The sequence below is a fragment of the Malus domestica genome, chromosome 08, assembly GCF_042453785.1.
Source record: "Malus domestica chromosome 08, GDT2T_hap1".
NCBI classification, from domain to species: domain Eukaryota; kingdom Viridiplantae; phylum Streptophyta; class Magnoliopsida; order Rosales; family Rosaceae; genus Malus; species Malus domestica.
In genome coordinates, this window is record NC_091668.1 from 3610469 (window position 1) to 3629503 (window position 19035).

Below are 19035 nucleotides of genomic sequence, written 5' to 3' on the forward strand. Positions count from 1 at the left end.
CCCCTCTCCCGTTCAAAAAGAAAAAAGAAAAAAAAAAGAGGAGATGAACACATTAGCTTCATCAAAATAGTTCAACCACAATTCTCAAAAGTTTCACACACTCTTGATCAAGACAATGTGAAGCAAAAACAAATTTATGGTGCCAACAAGAGCTTCATCAATGGAGAGCAACTACAATTCTCAAAAGCTTCACACACTCTTGATCAAGACAGTGTGAAGCAAAACCAATTTATGGTGCCAACAAGAGCTTCATCAATGGAGAGCAACTACAATTCTCAAAAGCTTCACACACTCTTGATCAAGACAGTGTGAAGCAAAACCAATTTATGGTGCCAACAAGAGCTTCATCAATGGAGGGCAACCACAATTCTCAAAAGCTTCACACATTCTTGATCAAGACAGTGTGAAGCAAAACCAATTTATAGTGCCAACAAGAGCTTCATCAATGGAGGGCAACCACAATTCTCAAAAGCTTCACATACTCTTGATCAAGACAGTGTGAAGCAAAACCAATTTATAATGCCAACAAAAGCTTCATCAATGGAGGGCAACTACAATTCTCAAAAGCTTCACACACTTTTGATCAAGACAGTGTGAAGCAAAACTAATTTATAGTGCCAACAAAAGCTTCATCAATGGAGGGTAACTACAATTCTTAAAAGCTTCACACACTCTTGATCAAGACAGTGTGAAGCAAAATCAATTTATGGTGCCAACAAAAGCCTCATCAAAGGAGTTCAACCACAATTCTCAAAAGCTTCACACTCTTGATCAAGACAGTGTGAAGCAATACCAATTTATGGTGCCAACAAAAGCTTCATCAATAGAGGGTAACTACAATTCTTAAAAGCTTCACACACTCTTGATCAAGACAGTGTGAAGTAAAACCAATTTATGGTGCCAACAAAAGCTTCACCTACAAAGCTTCAACACAAAAGTTTCATCTACAAAACTTCAACACAAAAGCTTCACCTACAAAAGCTTCAACTCCAAAGCTTCACCTACAAAGCTTCAACACAAAAGCTTCACCTACAAAGCTTCAATACAAAAGCTTCATCTACAAAACTTCAACTCCAAAGCTTCACCTACAAAGCTTTAACTCCAAAACTTCACCTACAAAAGCTTCAACTCCAAAGCTTCACCTACAAAAGCTTCAACTCCAAAGCTTCACCTACAAAAGCTTCAACTCCGAAGCTTCACCTACAAAGCTTCAACTCCAAAGCTTCACCTACAAAATCTTCAACTCCAAAGCTTCACCTACAAAGCTTCAACTCCAAAGTTTTACTTACAAAGCTTAACCCATAAAAGCTTAACCCATAAAAGCTTCACCTACAAAAGTGTCACCCACAAAAGCTTCACACACTCTTGATCAAGATAGTGTGAAGCAAAATCAATTTATGGTTCCCAACAAAGCTTCAACACCAAAGCTTAAAATATATATATATATATATTTTTTTTTTTCAAAAATTCGAAGAAAAAAAATTGCCTAGGCCTCATCTTCTGTGGGCCTAACAACTTTCATAACAAATATATATGAATGAGGAGTTTTGGGCTACCACTTAGAAAGGAAAATGGTGAAGTTTTGTTACTTTGAAAACTTGGCTACTAGCATGACACCTCCTTCGTCAACTCCCTCGACCGGAGACTTGATGGACTCCTACAATATGCTACTGCACCTTGATACTCGGAAGTCTCACGACCACTCAATGACTTGGATTTTTCAAGTCTCCAACCGAGAAGTTTTCCTCACGCAGGAAATTAAGGGAGCACTACCTCAACATACATGCTTCACTCACAAAGCTTCAACATACAAGCTTCAACAAAAGAAAAAATTCAAAGAACTTAGTGAAAAAGGTGTTGGAGTGAGATTTCCTACAAGAAGAAATACCTCCACAGATTTGTTGACCGTAATCCTCACGTTCGCCGAATCTTTCTTCAAGATGTCTCAAAATAATCTTCCTCCGCAGTTTGGCGAGCGGGTACCTGCAAAAGATCCTCCGACACTCAAGTTAGTCGATTGATTTCTATTCTTTGGATTCTCTCGGGTTCTCCTCACGTACCTTGTTCTTTGGCTCCACTCCATCTTTATAGGATTGCATGCCTGGAGAACAAGTACCACGATCTCTCTCTCATTCCCACTTCCTTAGTGGTCCTCCGTAATATGACTACATGCTTCGGGAACAAGCACCACGTCATACTTTCCTTTCCCACTTCCTCGGTGATCCTCCGTAATGGAGGCGGTTACCTGGACACGAGCGCCTGCTTGTTCCTCGTGGGCTTTCCTTACAGTTTACCTTGCATAACACCATCCTTAGGTGACTTGGATTGGCCCATGAGTCGAAACCCGGATTTTATCCTCCCACAATGCCCCATTTTTCCCTTTTTTACGTATGTAAAATAGGGGAAAACTAAGTTTTTCGATCACACGTGGCCTTGAAACTATGCTTTTTGAACCTAGCTAAACTTTTAGCATTTCTTACTAAGACCAACATTTGTGGGAGTTGCTTTTTCTACAGGTAAACCTACCTTCAGTAAGTTTATCAAAGTCATTGTTTCGTGTTCTTGACTCTCGAAAGCCAAACAGGCTGCTTTGCTTACTTTACGAAAGTCATGTCACACTTTCACATAAAATATGGGCTGACACCTTCCACGAAAGCATACTGACATTTACAAACGAGGATTTACGAACAAGGATTTACGAGGACCTTACGAAGGTGGATTGAGGACTGACATTACGAATGACTGACATTAGGAAAGTGGAATGACACAATGGAAGAGACTGACATTACAACAGTGGACTGACATTACGGAAGAGGACTGACATTACGAAAGTGGATGACAAAAGATGACTGACATTACGAACGTGGACTAACGGAAGAGGACTGACATTACGAAAGTAGACTGACATGGCGAAAATGGATGACGAAAGATGACTGACATTACGAACGTGGACTAACATTACGGAAGAGGACTGACATTACGAAAGTGGACTGACATGGCGAAAGAGGACTGACGAAATTTAACTGTGCAGTCTGACATGTCACACTTATGCGTATCTATTATATAACTCATTGTCCTGTTCCGTCTTACCTTTATACATACATACATATATATATATATGCATACTTTTGAGGACCTCACATTCTTGCCAGACTTTTGCACGTTTCCCTATATGTACTTTTGTGGACATCATGTCCCGACCAGATTTTTGCATGCTTTCGCATGCCTTTCTATATGTATATTCGCCTATATATATATATATATATATATATATGTACCCATATGGACATCACGTCCTGTCTAGATTCTTGCATGCTTTTCTCTCTCTCCACATATATATATATATATATATATATATCTTCAGTTGTTCGAAAGCTCCCCTTTGCTCATGCCCCTACACATCTCCTTTCTGGTTTCGTATGGCTTGAAAAAAAGGTTTGCATCGATCGGATGATCGTGAGATGAAACGACTAAGGGCAGCGATTCGCCCGGTTAACACTTGAATGTCTCTGGGTGTTACCGAATCTGGCATGTTACACAAGGCTTCAACTTTGCTGGGTTCGGTTCGATACCTCGTTTGTTCACTATGTGCCCTAAGAACTGCCCAGATGATACACCGAATGCGCATTTTGCCAGGTTTAGCCGCATGTGATATCTTCTCAATATGTCAAAGGTGTTGCGTAGATGATCAATGTGTTGGCACCTTTCTCGGCTTTTGACGACCATATCATCAATGTAAACCTCCATTGTATTTCCGATTTGATTTTTAAACATCTTGTTCACTAACCTTTGATAAGTCGAGCCGGCATTCTTAAGTCCGAAAGGCATAACGGTGTAACAATACAATCCACGCTCAGTGATAAAAGCAGTCTTCTCTTGATCTTCAACAGCCATAGGAATTTGGTTATAACCAGAATAAGCATCTAAGAAAGACAATAGTGCATACCCAGCCGTAGCATCCACCGTCTGGTCAATCTTTGGAATAGGAAAACAATCTTTCCGACATGCTCTGTTCAGGTTGGTATAATCCACACACACACGCCATTTTCCTTTTTCTTTCTTGCCCACCACCACGACATTCGAAACCCAAGTTGGGCACCAGACATCACGAATGAACCCAACTTCGATGAGCCTATCGACTTCTTTACTGATACTCTGATATCGTTCTGGCGCAAATCTCCTTTGCTTTTGTCTGTGTGGAGGATAACTCAGATCAACATTTAACTGATGGCATGCCACTTCCGGATCAATTCCTAGCATGTCCCTATGATACCATGCAAAAACATCAACGTTGCTCCTTAGAAATTTCATCAACTCTTCGACTTCCGCATCAGATAAGAGGGAGCCCACCCATATTCGTTTCTCAGGATCGGTTGGATCCAAAACCTCTTCCCTCAATGGTTCTATAGTTGGGGGTTCTTGATCGCCGTTTTCCTGATCCTGTTGTGGTGGGTCCTCCGTTAATTGCTATAATGGTTTATTCTCATGAAGGTCCGTGCTCTGTTGTACTTCCTTGTTTGTCTTGATGTCTGTTGCCATGCTGTAGCATTTTCTGGCCTCCAGCTGATCCCCTTTGATATCGATGGTCGTTTGACCATCCGTCGACAAACACCTCATTACTTGGCATCTGGTTGACGCTTCCCCATCCATTCGATGGATCCAATCCCTTCCCATAATGGCATTATATGCACTTGGTGCATCGATGATGACAAAAGTGATGAAAAGAGTCTTACCTGCTGCTGTGACAAGAAGGGTCACGTCTCCAATGGGCCGGGCCTTAGTTCCTTCAAATGCATAGATATGAGTTGGGTTTGGCCTTATCTCTTTCTCGTCTAATTTCATTCTTCTAAATGTGCTCCAAAATAGAACGTATGTGCTGCTTCCCCCATCTATCATTACCCTTTTCACTCTTGAATTGGCAACACATAGCATTACGACCAACGCATCATTGTGAGGGAATTGAATTCCTTCGAGGTCTTTTTGGCTAAAGGAGATGACTCTGAAATTATCCAACGCTTTAGACGTTTCAGGGGCTGATGTTATGTTGTGTACGTGTCTGGACTTCTCGGCCTCTCGTCTTTGTGACCGATAGCGCACTTCACGTCCCTCAGAGGGTTCGGGCCCACCATGTATGATGTTGATATCCAACAACCTCTTATCCGTTCCAATGTTTCCTGTTACTGCTTGAAGTCTTCCATCGTTCTTGTGTTCGTCTCTTGATTCTATGTGGTACTGTGACAACATCCCCTTCTTCAGTATAGCTTCCACTTGGTTTCTTAGGCTTTGACAATCATTAGTGGTATGACCAAAGTCGTTGTGATGAGCGCACATCTTGTTCCTGTCTTGCTTCTCTAGTGGCGTTCGAATTGGGATCTGTGCACGAAAGATTCCTTTTCCTTTGTTCTCGTAAAAATTTTTACCCATGCTCACTGTCAGCTTAGTGTTTGGGCGATCAAGTCTAGATCTTTCTTGCCTCGGTTGAGCCGTGGGTTTTAAGGTAAGTGCGGTAGTGTCCGCTAGAGATGCAGCAATAGTCGCGGTGGCCCGCTTTGATTGGATAAGTTCCTTTTCCTCTAATCTGATGATTCCATCAGCTCGGGCCATCACCTCCCTCATGTCCAGTGGTGGTGTCTCGATTAACGACCTACGCATCTTCGTTCCAGGTAACACCCCTTCTCGGAATGCCAAAGCGGCGGTGTGAGAGTCACACTCTTCTAGGGTAGACATCTCTTCCGTGAACCTAGTCATGTAGCTCTTGAGGCTCTCGCCAACATTTTGTTTGGTGCTGAACAAGATCGTAACATCTTTTCTTGACCTCCGATTACAGACATATTGAGATATGAACGCTTCACAGAGATCTGTGAAACTTTCGATAGATCTCGATTTCAGTTGTCTAAACCACGTTAAAGATGATCGCGAAAGACTTGAGGAGAACAACTTGTACATGAGGGCCTCATCGTCTCCTTCAAGTGCCATCTGCTATTGAAAGTGGTAAATGCGTTCGACAGGATCAGTCGTGCCTTCAAATAGCCTAAACTTTGGTTGGGTGAACTTGGCAGGTTTTTTAGCTTTCAGGATGTCCTCTGTGAACGACGATTTGTGAATTCCTCTGGCCGCTTCTAAGGCAAGCTCCACTGGGGTTTGTGGCTTGTATCCCTTCACAAATCAACATCTTTTACCTTTTTTGATCCTTTTCCCCTGTAACCCCCTTCGCCCTGATTTTTTGTCACTTCAACACGGTTACTAGATGGCACGCTACTAAAGCTACCTTCCTTATCCTCCTCTTCTGCACGTTGTCTCTTGGTGCCTGTTACATCTTCTACGACATTTCTCGCTTCAGCCTTCTTCAATGCCTCATCTGCTGTCTTTTTTGTTTCACGCAATTCCCTTGTTAACCTTCTAAATTGTTCCATGGCAAGACTGGGTTCACTATTTTGTGATTGAGACCTAGCATGTACCGATCGAGTCCCTACGCCTTCAGAGGGATTCAGAACTTCTTGTGCGGATCCAGTCATGTTTGTAGTTTGATTTTGATATCCCACAAACGGCGCCAACTGTTGGAGTGAGATTTCCTACAAAAAGAAATACCTCCACAGATTTGTTGACCGCAATCCTCACGTTCGCCGAATCCTTCTTTGAGATGTCCCAAAATAATCTTCCTCCGCAGTTTGGCGAGCGGGTACCTACAAAAGATCCTTCAACGCTCAAGTTAGTCAATTGATTTCTATTCTTTGGATTATCTCGGGTTCTCCTCACGTACCTTGTTCTTTGGCTCCACTTCATCTTTATAAGATTGCATACCTGGAGAACAAGTACCACGATCTCTCTCTCCTTCCCACTTCCTTAGTGGTCCTCCGTAATATGATTGCATGCTTCGGGAACAAACACCACGTCATACTTTCCTTTCCCACTTCCTCGGTGATCCTCCGTAATGGAGGCGGTTACGTGGACACGTGCGCCTGCTTGTTCCTCATGGGCTTTCCTTACGATTTACCTTGCATAACATCATCCTTAGGTGACTTGGATTGGCCCATGAGTCGAAATCCAGATTTTATCCTCCCACAGAAGGCTTTGGTGTATTTAACACAATACGTTGAAATGAAGCAAAGCTTATTTATTGATATCTCCGATAAGTTACAAATATGTACATATACATGTATCAAAATAAACAAACAAGAGGGAGCCTTCACAAAGGTTGCTTAGGAGAAGTCTCAGCAGTCGGCAGAGCCCCAAAAAGAGTAGGCACTGGAGGGTGATCATTCGGAGCCTCAGTACTGAGCAGAACCCTAGAAGGAGGAGGCACCGAAGGTTAATCATTTGAAGTTTCATTATGCGGTACAGCCCCAAAAGATGAAGGCAATAAATGCCTTTGGAACGAACCCACAAACCTCTGATGATCAAGTAAAATCTAACCATCAGATTTCTACAGCTGGTCAAGCTTCATCTTCATGTTTGTAGCATAGTCATGTGTGAGCCTGTGCAATTGTTTATTCTCATGCTTGAGCCCTTTAATCTCCTGTTTAAGACTTATCACTTCAGCCGCCAATGATTCAACTTGGCGGGTTCGAGCAAATAGGCGTTGGGCCATATTAGACACAGAACATGCACACTGAACACTGAAAGCTAGAGAATCCTTAACAGCCAACTCATCAGACCATTTGGAAATTAGTCTGTTATCTTTGGGAGTGAGAAGGTTCCTGGCCACCACCGCAGCGGTCATATCATTTTTCATCACAGAGTCCCCAACGGTAAAAGGACTAGTAGAGGATAAGAAGGATGGGCGCCATATATTGTCTTGAGGAGACATAGCTGCCTCTTCACCAAAAGTCAAAATGACGGTTGAATGGGCCAGACATTTTCAGAAATGATAACGGAGAAATGAGGTCCAATAAATCTCTGAAGTACAAAAATAAGGGGAAAATTCCTACAAGCACTAACTCTCTAAATGTACTTCTTGCACACAATTGGTGCCTCTATAAAAGAAAGGGCAACAGAGCCGTTGGTTCAAAAATCGAAGAGGCACCACTCTCCGAATTTCAAGAAACGGATTTTCCTGAGTAAAATATGTCAACAATCTCCACACGCAACATCAGCTCTTCAGGTACCACAGATAACTTTGCCAAAGATCTCTGACAAAGTTTAGACACATAAATTTTGAAAGTCCAGCTACCTTACCATTACCCACAAGGGTAAAGGAACAGCACCACTGCTTGATAATTGGAAAGTCCTTATGTGTGTCAACCTCTGTGCTCCGTGGCAAGGCAGACTGGTAAAAATGCCCAACCTTTACTCACATTCAAGAAAACACTTACAACAAGATTGCTTGCTCAAAAATCGAAGAGGCACCGCTCTCCGAATCTCGAAAGCCAGACTTCCAATAGGATTGCTTTCTCAAAAATCGAAGAGACACTGCTATCCGAATCTCGAAAGCCAGACTCCCAACAAGATTGCTTTCTCAAAAATCGAAGAGGCACCGCTCTCCAAATCTCGAAAGTCAGACTTCTAACTGGATTACTTTCTCAAAAAATTGAAGAGCCACCGTTCTCCGAATCTCGAAAGTCAGACTTCCAACAGGATTGCTTTCTCAAAAATCGAAGAGGCACCATTCTCAAAAATCTCAAGAGCCAGATCCCCGACAGGATTGGTTGTTCGAAAATCGAAGAGGCACCGCTCTCCGAACTTTGAGAGCCATATTTCCTTGGATAAAGATTGTCTGCAATCTTCACACGCAACATCAGCTTTCCAGATACCACAGACCACTTTTTCAAAGTGCTCTGACAAAGTTAAAACACGTGAAGCTTGCAGCTCCCACTACATTGCTATGACCGAGAAGGGTAAAGGAACAGCGTTATTACTTGCTGTTGGGACAATTCCTATATATGTCGACATTCATCCTCCACAGCCAGGCAGACTTGCAAATAAAAAAAAAGCTCAACTTTTCTTCACATCCGAGAAGGCACTCTCAGCAGAGTCTCTCGAAATACTCATCTTCTTTTCCCCCAGATAATACCTTTGCAAACAAGCCACACCAGAGCAAGAGTATCTCATATCATCAGGGTTAAAAGCAAGAGTATCCCATATCATGTTTTTTCCCTGTCTTTTCCTTTGCCATTGTTTTTACCTGCAAGATAAGGAAAAAGAGGGCAATCAGTTAGCACTTGGAATCAAGCTTCCAGTCAGGAACTGACTGCCTGGAACTCCTTGCCTGATTACTTACCTGGCATTGCTCTTGAGTACTCATCTTCAACATCTTATGCTTCCAGAAAAGATACCACATCTGCCTGGGGAACAGATAGGGCAAGTGAAAAGGATACAAGGAAGCATGTGGAGACAAGCGCAACAGAATACGTGCCGATTCATCTATTACTTTGTTAACAGCAAAATTATCCCATATCATCAAGGTTGAACGCACTCTTGATTTGATGGACTTGTTTTGACCTTCAAATTCTTGAGTCGACCTTATACTCTAGAGGAAACCAGAAAACCCTCCAGCCCAGTTCAAGAATAAGCCTGTGGAAAGTTAATTCTTCAAAAGCAAAAATATCTCATATCATCTCTTCTCCTTTTTCTTCTCTTTATCCTTCTTGCTGCCTACAAGATAGGGAAAATGAGAACAATCAACCGGAAGTCGAAATCAAACTTCTGATCTGGGACTGATTGCTGGAAGCTCTGATTGCTTACCTTGTATGTCACCTCTTTCAGTAAATCTCTTAGCTCGGTGACTTGGGGGACTTCTACTACATGGTTTGTATCGCGCTTGACCAAGCCTGAAACTACAAGTAAGCTTCAAGTGAAATTGATACATTACCTTGTACATCTCTACCGGTTAAAGATACCACCCTTGGATGGAGGAAAAGTACTTCCAGAGAAGATGCTACATCTACCTATGAGACAGTTAAGGCAAGTGAAAACGATACCACACTTCGGTACTTAGAAGTTTCGTGATTACTCATCAGCTTGGATCTTGTAAGTCCCCAAACGAGGAGATTCCCTAACTCGGGAACTTAGGGGAGCACTGTTTGTACCATACTTGACGAATCCCGAAACTACTGAGCATCGGTCAACGTTATACCGTCAAGGACCCAGAAGAGTTTCCCTCCAACCAGGAGACCAATCACAGTGCAACACCTGTCGACATCAGAAGCCAATCATAGCGCGACACGTGTCAACACCAAAAGCCAATCACAACACGACACGTGTCAATGTCAGAACAAAGCTAGAAACTCTCTTCTATAAAAGGAGATCATTCTCCCACAATATTTTCTAATGTCATTTGTACTAAATCATTCACTAGTACTCATTAAATGAGAGCTTGAACATATGTACTTGTGTAAACCCTTCACAATTAATGAGAACTCCTTTACTCTGTAGACGTAGCCAATCTGGGTGAACCACGTACATCTTGTGTTTGCTTCCCTGTCTCTATCAATTTACATACTTATCCACACTAGTGACCGGAGCAATCTAGCGAAGGTTACAACTTAACACTTTCTGTTGTACCAAAGTCCTCACTGATTTTGTACATCAACAACTAATATATAACTCACAACACTCCCCCTCAAGTTGGTGCAAAAATGTTACGCATGCTCAACTTGTCAAGCGAGTTGGAAAACACACTATTAGACACAACCTTAGTAAGAGCATCAGCAAGTTGATCTTCAGATCCCACAAACGGAAACATAATAATTCCAGCATCCAATTTTTCCTTAATGAAATGTCGATCAATCTCCATATGTTTTGTTCGATTATGTTGCACTGGATTATAAGCAATCTCAATAGCATCCTTATTATCACAATGAAGTTTCATAACACCTTTGGGTTTAAACCCAAGATCTCTTAACAATTTTTTCAACCACAACAACTCACATACACCATGAGACATACCACGAAACTCAGCTTCTGCACTTGACCTAGCCACCACTTTTTGTTTCTTGCTTCTCCAAGTAACTAAATTACCACCCACAAACGTAAAGTATCCAGATGTAGATCGCCGATCAGTGATAGAACCTGCCCAATCTGCATTTGTATACCCTTCGACATTCAAATAACCATTCTTGGAGAAAAACATGTCTCCGCCAGGAGTCATCTTCAAGTACCTCAAAATACAGGTTACTGCATCCATATGAGCTTCACTAGGTAAGTGCATAAACTGACTTACCACACTAACTGCATAAGCAATGTCAGGGCGAGTGTGAGACAAATAAATTAATCTCCCAACAAGCCTCTGATACCGTTCCTTATGAGTAGGAACTTGATCTGGAAATAACCCATACGATAATTCTGCTCAATCGGAGTATCAACAAGTTTGCAATCTAACATACATGTTTTAGCTAACAAATCAAGAACATACTTCCGTTGAGACAGAAAAATATTATTCTTGGATCATGCAACCTCGATTCCAAGAAAATACTTCAATTCACCCAATTCTTTCATCTCAAACTCAGTAGCTAGGTACATTTGAAGGCGTTGTATCTCCTTCTGATCATCACTAGTCACTATCATGTCATCAACATAAATAATCAATGTAGTTAGCATACCATTTTGTCACTTTAGAAACAAAGTATGATCTGAATGACTCTGGATATACCCAAACTTCTTCATTGAACTTGTAAACCTCCCAAACCACGCTCTAGGAGATTGTTTCAAACCATACAAGACCTTTCGTAACCTGCATACAACACCTTTTCCGGGAGATGTTCCAATACCAGGTGGGAGATCCATATACACTTCCTCCTTAAGATCACCATGAAGGAAAACATTCTTAACATCAAACTGCAACAGAGGCCAATCCTGGTTTGCTGCTAAGGACAGACGAACGCGCACAATATTAAGTTTGGCAACAGGAGTAAAGGTCTCCTGATAGTCCACCCCATAAGTTTGAGTATAATCCTTAGCAACTAATCTGACTTTATACCGGTCAATAGAACCATCTACTTTGTGCTTAATAGTAAACACCCATCTACATCCAACGACTTTCTTCCCGTTTGGTAAAGGAACCAAATCCCAAGTAGAATTTTTTTCCAAAGCTTCCATCTCAATTTTCATGGCATTAACCCACTTAGGGTCAGACAAAGCATCTTACAATTTTGTTGGAATTGATACACTAGATAGCTGACATATGTAAGATGCATATGGTTTGGACAAACGGTGAGTAGACACATAATTGTTGATAGGATATTTGGCTTTGGCATGCATATCAGGCTCATATTGTACTTTAGGTTTTCCATGATTATCTCGTGGAGGCAAATGATAAGTAGAAGAATCGTCAGAATTTACCTTATGTATGCCACCATCTTGTACCAAACTGTTAGAAGAATCATCACTGGACGAACCATCATCAAGCAACTCATTAGACATATCATCAGCAGGCAACCGATCATTAAAAGGTAATTCGTTAGACATACTAACAGGCAATTCGCTGGGCACATCTGATCTGTCGTCAGTATAAATAGTTTCAGGAATGACAGGTGACCGATCACTATCTGTAGCTGATTGATTAGTATCACGCAACATAATAGGTTATGTTCCCAACTCTGCTTGTAACACATCATCCATACCATCTCTTCAAATATGCACTTCACTCCCCCTCTCCCCCTGAAGTGGAGAGTCGGAAAAGAGCTTCACAAAATACGAAACTTCCTCATGGAAGGTGACATCCATGGTAATATAAATTTTTTGAGTCGGAGGATGATAACACTTATAGCCTTTTTTATTGTTAGCATACCCAATAAAGACACACATGAGAGCACATGCATCAAGTTTACTCCGCTAATGAGAGTAGACATGCACATACGCAATACACTCAAACACTTTCGGAGGAAGCTTTGATACAGAAACAAGAGAAACATGTTTTTGTAGCACATCAAACGGTGTTTGAAAATCAAGAACCTACTTGGAACACGATTGATCAAATACACAACAGCCAAAACAGCATGACCCCACAAATGATTAGGAACATATTTATCCAACATCAAGGAGTGAGCAACCTCCATTATTTGACGATTCTTCTGTTTGGACACATCATTTTGTTAGGGTGTAAACAGAGTAGTCGTCTGGTGAATAATACCATGATCACAAAAAAAACATGCCAAAGTGTGATTTACATATTCTCCTCCGTTATCAAACCTGAAGACCTTAACTTTGGTCTGAAACTGAGTAGACACCATTGTACAAAATTCTTGAAGAAGTAACGGAACATCACTCTTATTCTTCATCAAGAACACCCAAGTTAACCGAGTACAATCATCAATAAAAGTAACAAACCAACGGAATCCATTAAAAGTAACTTTGGCCGGATCCCACACATCAAAATGTATCAAATCAAATGGCAAAGTAGCTTTAGAATCACTTACGGGAAAGGAAGCACGATGACTCTTAGCCTTGACACATGTTTCACACTTAAACTCTGAATCACTGTAAGTGCGAAACAAAGAAGGAAATAGATGCTTCATATAACTGAATGATGGATGTCCCAATCGTTGATGCCACAACCAAATTTGATGTCTGTCATCCATTTTAGCACTTAAAACTTAATGATTATTTGAACTGGAAACAACAGTATCCTCCATAGTCAAGATGTACAAACCTCCTATTCTTTTACCATGACCAATTATCTTCTGAGTTTGAATGTCTTGAAAATAACAATACGTAGGGTAGAAATGAGCAGAACAATATAAGGTATCAAGAAGTTTTCCTTCCAACAAAAGGTTGCACTTAACATCAGGAACAAGTAAAGCATGGACCAGTGATAAGGTTGGAGTCAGAGAGATAGTGCATTCACCTTTCATAGGAGAAAGTGCTCCATTTGCACTAGTAATATACGGATCACGAACATAGTCACATAACTCATTAAACACTCTAGGGTCACTAGTCACATGATCAGTGGTCTCAGTATCAATTATCCATTTATTTGTTCCACCAAGATGCATAACAACACTATGATTATATTGAGCCATTGAACAAAAACACGAACAATAAAGGCACAAAAGATACGCAGCGGAATGAAAACAACTTACCAGAACACTGTACCAATCACTGTTCATGGCACTGTAGCAGAGACTAGTTACGGCATTGTAGCAATCACTGTTCACGGCATTGTAGACGACCATTGTTCACACACTGTAGCAAAGCGTTGTACTGTAGCACGACACTATTCACTTTTTTTTCTTCCTCACGTAGGAAATCACGAAAAATGTGGGCACAAAATTAAAGCACACATGTCACCAAGAGTGAACTGCTCTGATGCCATATTAAACTAAATATGGTAAATACCAATATTAAACTAAACATGGTAAATACCAAAAATATATATGACAATATTTGGGAATTTCTTATATATTCATTAATCTCCAAAGTTGAGTATATATAGGAGTTACAATTGGTATTACATATGTACTTCACCAATGTGGGACAATAAACTACTATTTACACTTTAACTAATATATAACTCGTAACAGAAACTGGGTGGGGGCTTTGCCGTGGAAGGAGGCGCAAAGGCATCGAGGCTTTTGTTTTCTTTTATTTTTTTCATTTTTTTATGGGAATTGTTATTAACACTCTAAAAGTATTATTTGACATTCCAAACTTTTTATAATTAGAAAAAAAAATACATTTATAAGAAGTGTAAAATAAAAATTTTAAAGTCTTAATAACAATTTATAAAGAGTGAAATTGAGATTCAATTCCAAATGTATAAAAGTAGTCGAACTTGGCAAACTTTGAATGGAAGTACCACGGATGACGTGCTACTACTGTACTATACTATAATTTTTCGTCAATTACGATGAACTTGGATTAAACAGAGCAAGGGTCAAAGTCCTACGAATGAAATTATTAATTTTCCATTTGTAGCATAGATACATGTATCTATTGTACTATATAAATGTTTATGTTTTGTACCTAATGGTTTGATTAACGAATAATATTTATCTGCCTAACTAGGGCCTAGTTTGTCTGACCAACGCTTCCCAATCCCTTCTCGGTCTAGGTTTTTCCTGTTTTCCATTTTGTCTCTTCTCTCACCTGTCTTCCACTTCTTCTCCTTCTTTACCCGGCCCCAACACCAAACTTACCAAATCCAATTACGTTGTCTGACTTCGTCAGATGAAGCCTTTTTTCTTTTTTTCTGTCATGACCTATGGAAATTTGTTGATGGTTTTCATCCCATTCGCCCTGCTACGAACCCCGACCCCAAACACATAAAAAATAAAGATGGCAACCATGCTCAACCATGCCTCCCTTATTCCTATTGAGTAACTGAATCTTTCTCATTACCTCAGATGAAGCATTTTCTTATTAGATTAGTCAGTTTTTTAGAAACGGTGATACTGTTTTTAGAAATAGGGGTAGAGATGCACTTGAATAGTTACTGTTCGGTAAGGGCAGGTCTAGAGCTGTATCCCAATAGAAAAAATTGATTAGTGTGATTGACGAATTTGATGATATTAGACATTCTTTTTTGAGTTAAAATAGTTAAATCTTTATGAATGGCATAGTTAATTATGATCAAATGACATACAAAACGATTGTTGGGTGATAATCAACAATCAATGACAAATTTATATACATAGAAATAAATTCGAATATGCTAATAAGTGATAAATGCAACTCAATAAATTGAAAGATTATGAATAGAAGAAATCAATATCAAACAAATAAAACAGTGATCGAGGCTTGCGTATCGTAATCTCTTTGATACAAAATTCCATCTCTACTCAGTGCTTGTAGTTCGATGGACATTTGCTTCACCATATTTGAACACTCAAACTAGGATTCTAGCACCGAAAAACTTGGTTTATGACGAATGACTTGTTTGAAGGATGCTTTTTCTACATTCCAAATGCAATGCAGATTGATGTATATCCAACTTAGAGGGGTATACATCCACCATCTATATATGCTTGTTCGTAACATGTAATGCAGCTGCTCAGAGGGGTGCGTTGCTCTTTGGCGTTTTGTCGTCATCTCATATTTCGATGAAGTCTTTGATTAATTATTTATTTTATTAATCATAAATTATTTAACAAATTATTATTTTTAATTATATTATATTTATTAATTATTACACTACAAAGCCAAAGCCAAACCCAAGGTTTGAGCCTAATTTTGTTTTCCATGGTTCATCTCTCAAATCATTTTGTTAGAGGGACAAAATGTTATAAAGTGTGGGAAACTTTTCATGATAACTAATGTTGATGCACAAAACCGGGAGGTCTTGGAACAACGTAAATCCGACCATGAATCTGCAAGAAAGTAAAGAACACAAGATGTATCGTGGTTCACCCCCAATGTTTGGGTTATGTCCAAACTGATGTTGATTGTATTTCTCTGTAACTGTATGTATGGATTACAAGTGTGAGGGGGAGTCCCCCAGAGAAAGAGAGAGTTTGAGAGAGCTTTGCTCTGAATATGAGAGCCTCTGTTTGGGGATGTGAGGCTTGAGGATTATGAGGGTCCTTGATTGTGAAGGTGATGAGTCCCTTTTATAGACTAAGGGCTCCTCCCCTTTTACATAGATCATGGGCTCAATGTTTGGAAGCCCAAGTAACGAGGCCCAATATAATATGGTACTAACAGTAGTCCCCCAAGTCTTCAGTCAAGAGAGTCTTTTGGCTGGAGACTTGAAATTCAGTTCATGTGTGGGCCGAAGTAACTAGATGTCGTTTAGAGCTGATACTCGATATGGGGCGGTGCTCAATGTGAAATGATGCTCAACTAAAAGTAGCATATGTTGCAAGGCTGCTCGGCCTGTGGCTTATGTTGCCTTGGTTGGCTCGTCTTACGGCTTTAAAGGTGAGAGAGTCTTTTTTATAGAATAATGGCTCGCTCCTCAATACATAAATGATGGGCTATAGTTTATGCTCGCGGTGAGGTGGTTACTGAGTAGACGGCGATGCTCTCTAATGATGGTGAGGGAGTCCCTTTTATAGAATAAAGGCTCGCTCCTCAATACATAAGTGATGGGCTAGAGTTTATGCTCGCGGCAAGGCGGTTGCTCAGCAGGCTGCAATGCTCTCTGATGATAGTGAGGGAGTCCCTTTTATAGAATATGAGTTCGCTCCTCAATACATGAATAATGGGTGCTCTCTAATGAAAGTGAGGGAGTCCCTTTTATAAAATAAGGGTTCGCTCCTCAATACATGAATAATGGGCTAAGTCCCCTAAGTATTTTTCATGAGGCTCAGTTGCAGAAGCCCAATATATGGTACATAGTGTAGTCCCCCAAGTCTTCAGTCAATAGAGTCTATTGGCTGGAGACTTCAAATTGAATCCATGTATGGGTCAAAGTGGCGGTTGTTCGGAAGCGGTCTTTGTATACCCTACACTAAAGCTTTGTAGGTGAAGCTTCGTAAGTGAAGCTTTGAAGCTGGAGCTTTTGTAAATGAAGCTTTTGAAGCTAGAGCTCTCGAAGCTGGAGCTCTGTAAATGAAGCTTTCGAAGCTGATTGACATGAGTGATGCTCATGAATGTTTATGTTGATTGACATGAGTGATGCTCATAGATGTTGACATGAGTGATGCACATAAATGTTGACATGAATGATGGTCATGAATGTTTATGTATGATTGACATGAGTGATGCTCATGAATGTTTATGTATGATTGACATGAGTGATGTTCATGTATAATTTTGGAGTACTGGACGTACTTTTGATCACCTAGTGGGTGATAATAGCGGCAGGTTGCCGAATAATTTTGGAGTACTGGACGTACTTTTGATCACCTAGTGGGTGATAATAGTGGCAGGCTGCCGAATAATTTTAGAGTACTGGACGTACTTTTGATCACCTGGTTGGTGATAATAGCGGCAAGCTGTCGAATAATTTTGGAGTACTGGGCGTACTTTTGACCACCTGGTTAATGATAATAGCGGCAGGCTGCCGAATAATTTTGGAGTACTGAACGTACTTTTGATCACCTGGTTAGTGATAATAGAGGGTGAACCTTAAGTGGAATGATGGAGTTTGGAATTTGAAGCCATAAGGCCTGGCTCTTTTGGGCATATGGGTCTTCGCCCTCCACATAATAATCCAGCCCATTATTTTGGGCTTGCCGTTTTCTTTTTTCCTTTTTTTTTGGCTTGGTGCCTTCTTTCTTTATTTATGATTACCCTGTGGTGGGGTTATACAGATATCTCCGAAAGATAAGAAAAATAATTCACATCATTCAAAAATAAATCCGACCCTCTGCTCAATGGGTTACGCCCATAATTCCCTTTTCTGCATGCCATCACCACCGCAATTATGTCTGCTTCTTTTTTTCTTCTTTTGCTTATTGCTTTTGCTTTCTGCTTTTCTCCAGACATCCTTTTTCTTTTTCTTTTGTGGGAGTCGTTGAGTTGTCTGATGGTTTGCAATGATCTCTGAGACTAATCGATTAGTGGGTTGTATCATGAAAGTTTCATCATTCTCTGGTAGCTAGGGAAGTAATAATGATAAAGTAAAATAATAAAGAAAAAAGAAAAAGGTCTCATCTTTTTCAGATTCTTTTGCAGAGGTTGTTTTTCAGGGAGCATCTGCCATTGAGTCAACCCACTCACCGAGTCACAAACCGTTTTCACCCGGCACCGCAGTCCACGGCCGCAAGATGCTAGCTATTTCTCTAGATCCGGCTCTCTGAGTCACACTTGAACGCTAGCCATTCCAAACCAGCATAAAATAGAGTCTCATTGGTCCTGAACGGAGGCAACGTCTATGGCGGATTATACCTAGCCAGCAGATGATCCCCAATAATCTTATACCCATCTTTCTCCAACCTCTCCTTCAACTTTTCCACCTTCTCCATCTCCACTCCCGTGAATCGCACCACCGACAGTTTGATTTGGTTGCAGAGAGAGAGGACTCGAATGAGGATTTGATGATAACGAACTGGAGGCTGACCCAACCACCAAGTTTTAGCTTTTCTAGAGAGAGAAAGTGAGAGTCAGAGAGAAGAAGAAGGTGAAAAACGACTGAGGAACAGAGACGCAGTGTGAGAGAGAGAAGCCACTGACGCGATCCCCATCGAGAACTCGAAGTTGTCCCTACTCCGGATGACC

At 40.7% G+C, this 19035-nt stretch overlaps 1 protein-coding gene across 1 annotated transcript; it reads right to left on the minus strand.

The window, feature by feature from the left end:
• Positions 1-3516: 3516 nt before the first annotated feature.
• LOC114827154 (uncharacterized) lies at positions 3517-5976 on the minus strand. Its single transcript, XM_070826793.1, has 2 exons — positions 4510-5976; positions 3517-4467 (listed from the first exon to the last, which is right to left on the minus strand). The coding sequence occupies exons 1-2, from the start codon at positions 5974-5976 to the stop codon at positions 3517-3519; spliced, it is 2418 nt and encodes an 805-aa protein (XP_070682894.1).
• Between the last annotated feature and the right edge of the window lie 13059 nt (positions 5977-19035).

Bases quoted from the DNA above. Each gene is read 5' to 3' on its own strand.
- LOC114827154 (XM_070826793.1), bottom strand. From the start codon at position 5,976: ATGGCACTTGAAGGAGACGATGAGGCCCTCATGTACAAGTTGTTCTCC. The intron at 4,468-4,509 runs GTACAACAGAGC...AAACCATTATAG, and splicing joins ACATCAAGACAAACAAGGAA to CAATTAACGGAGGACCCACC.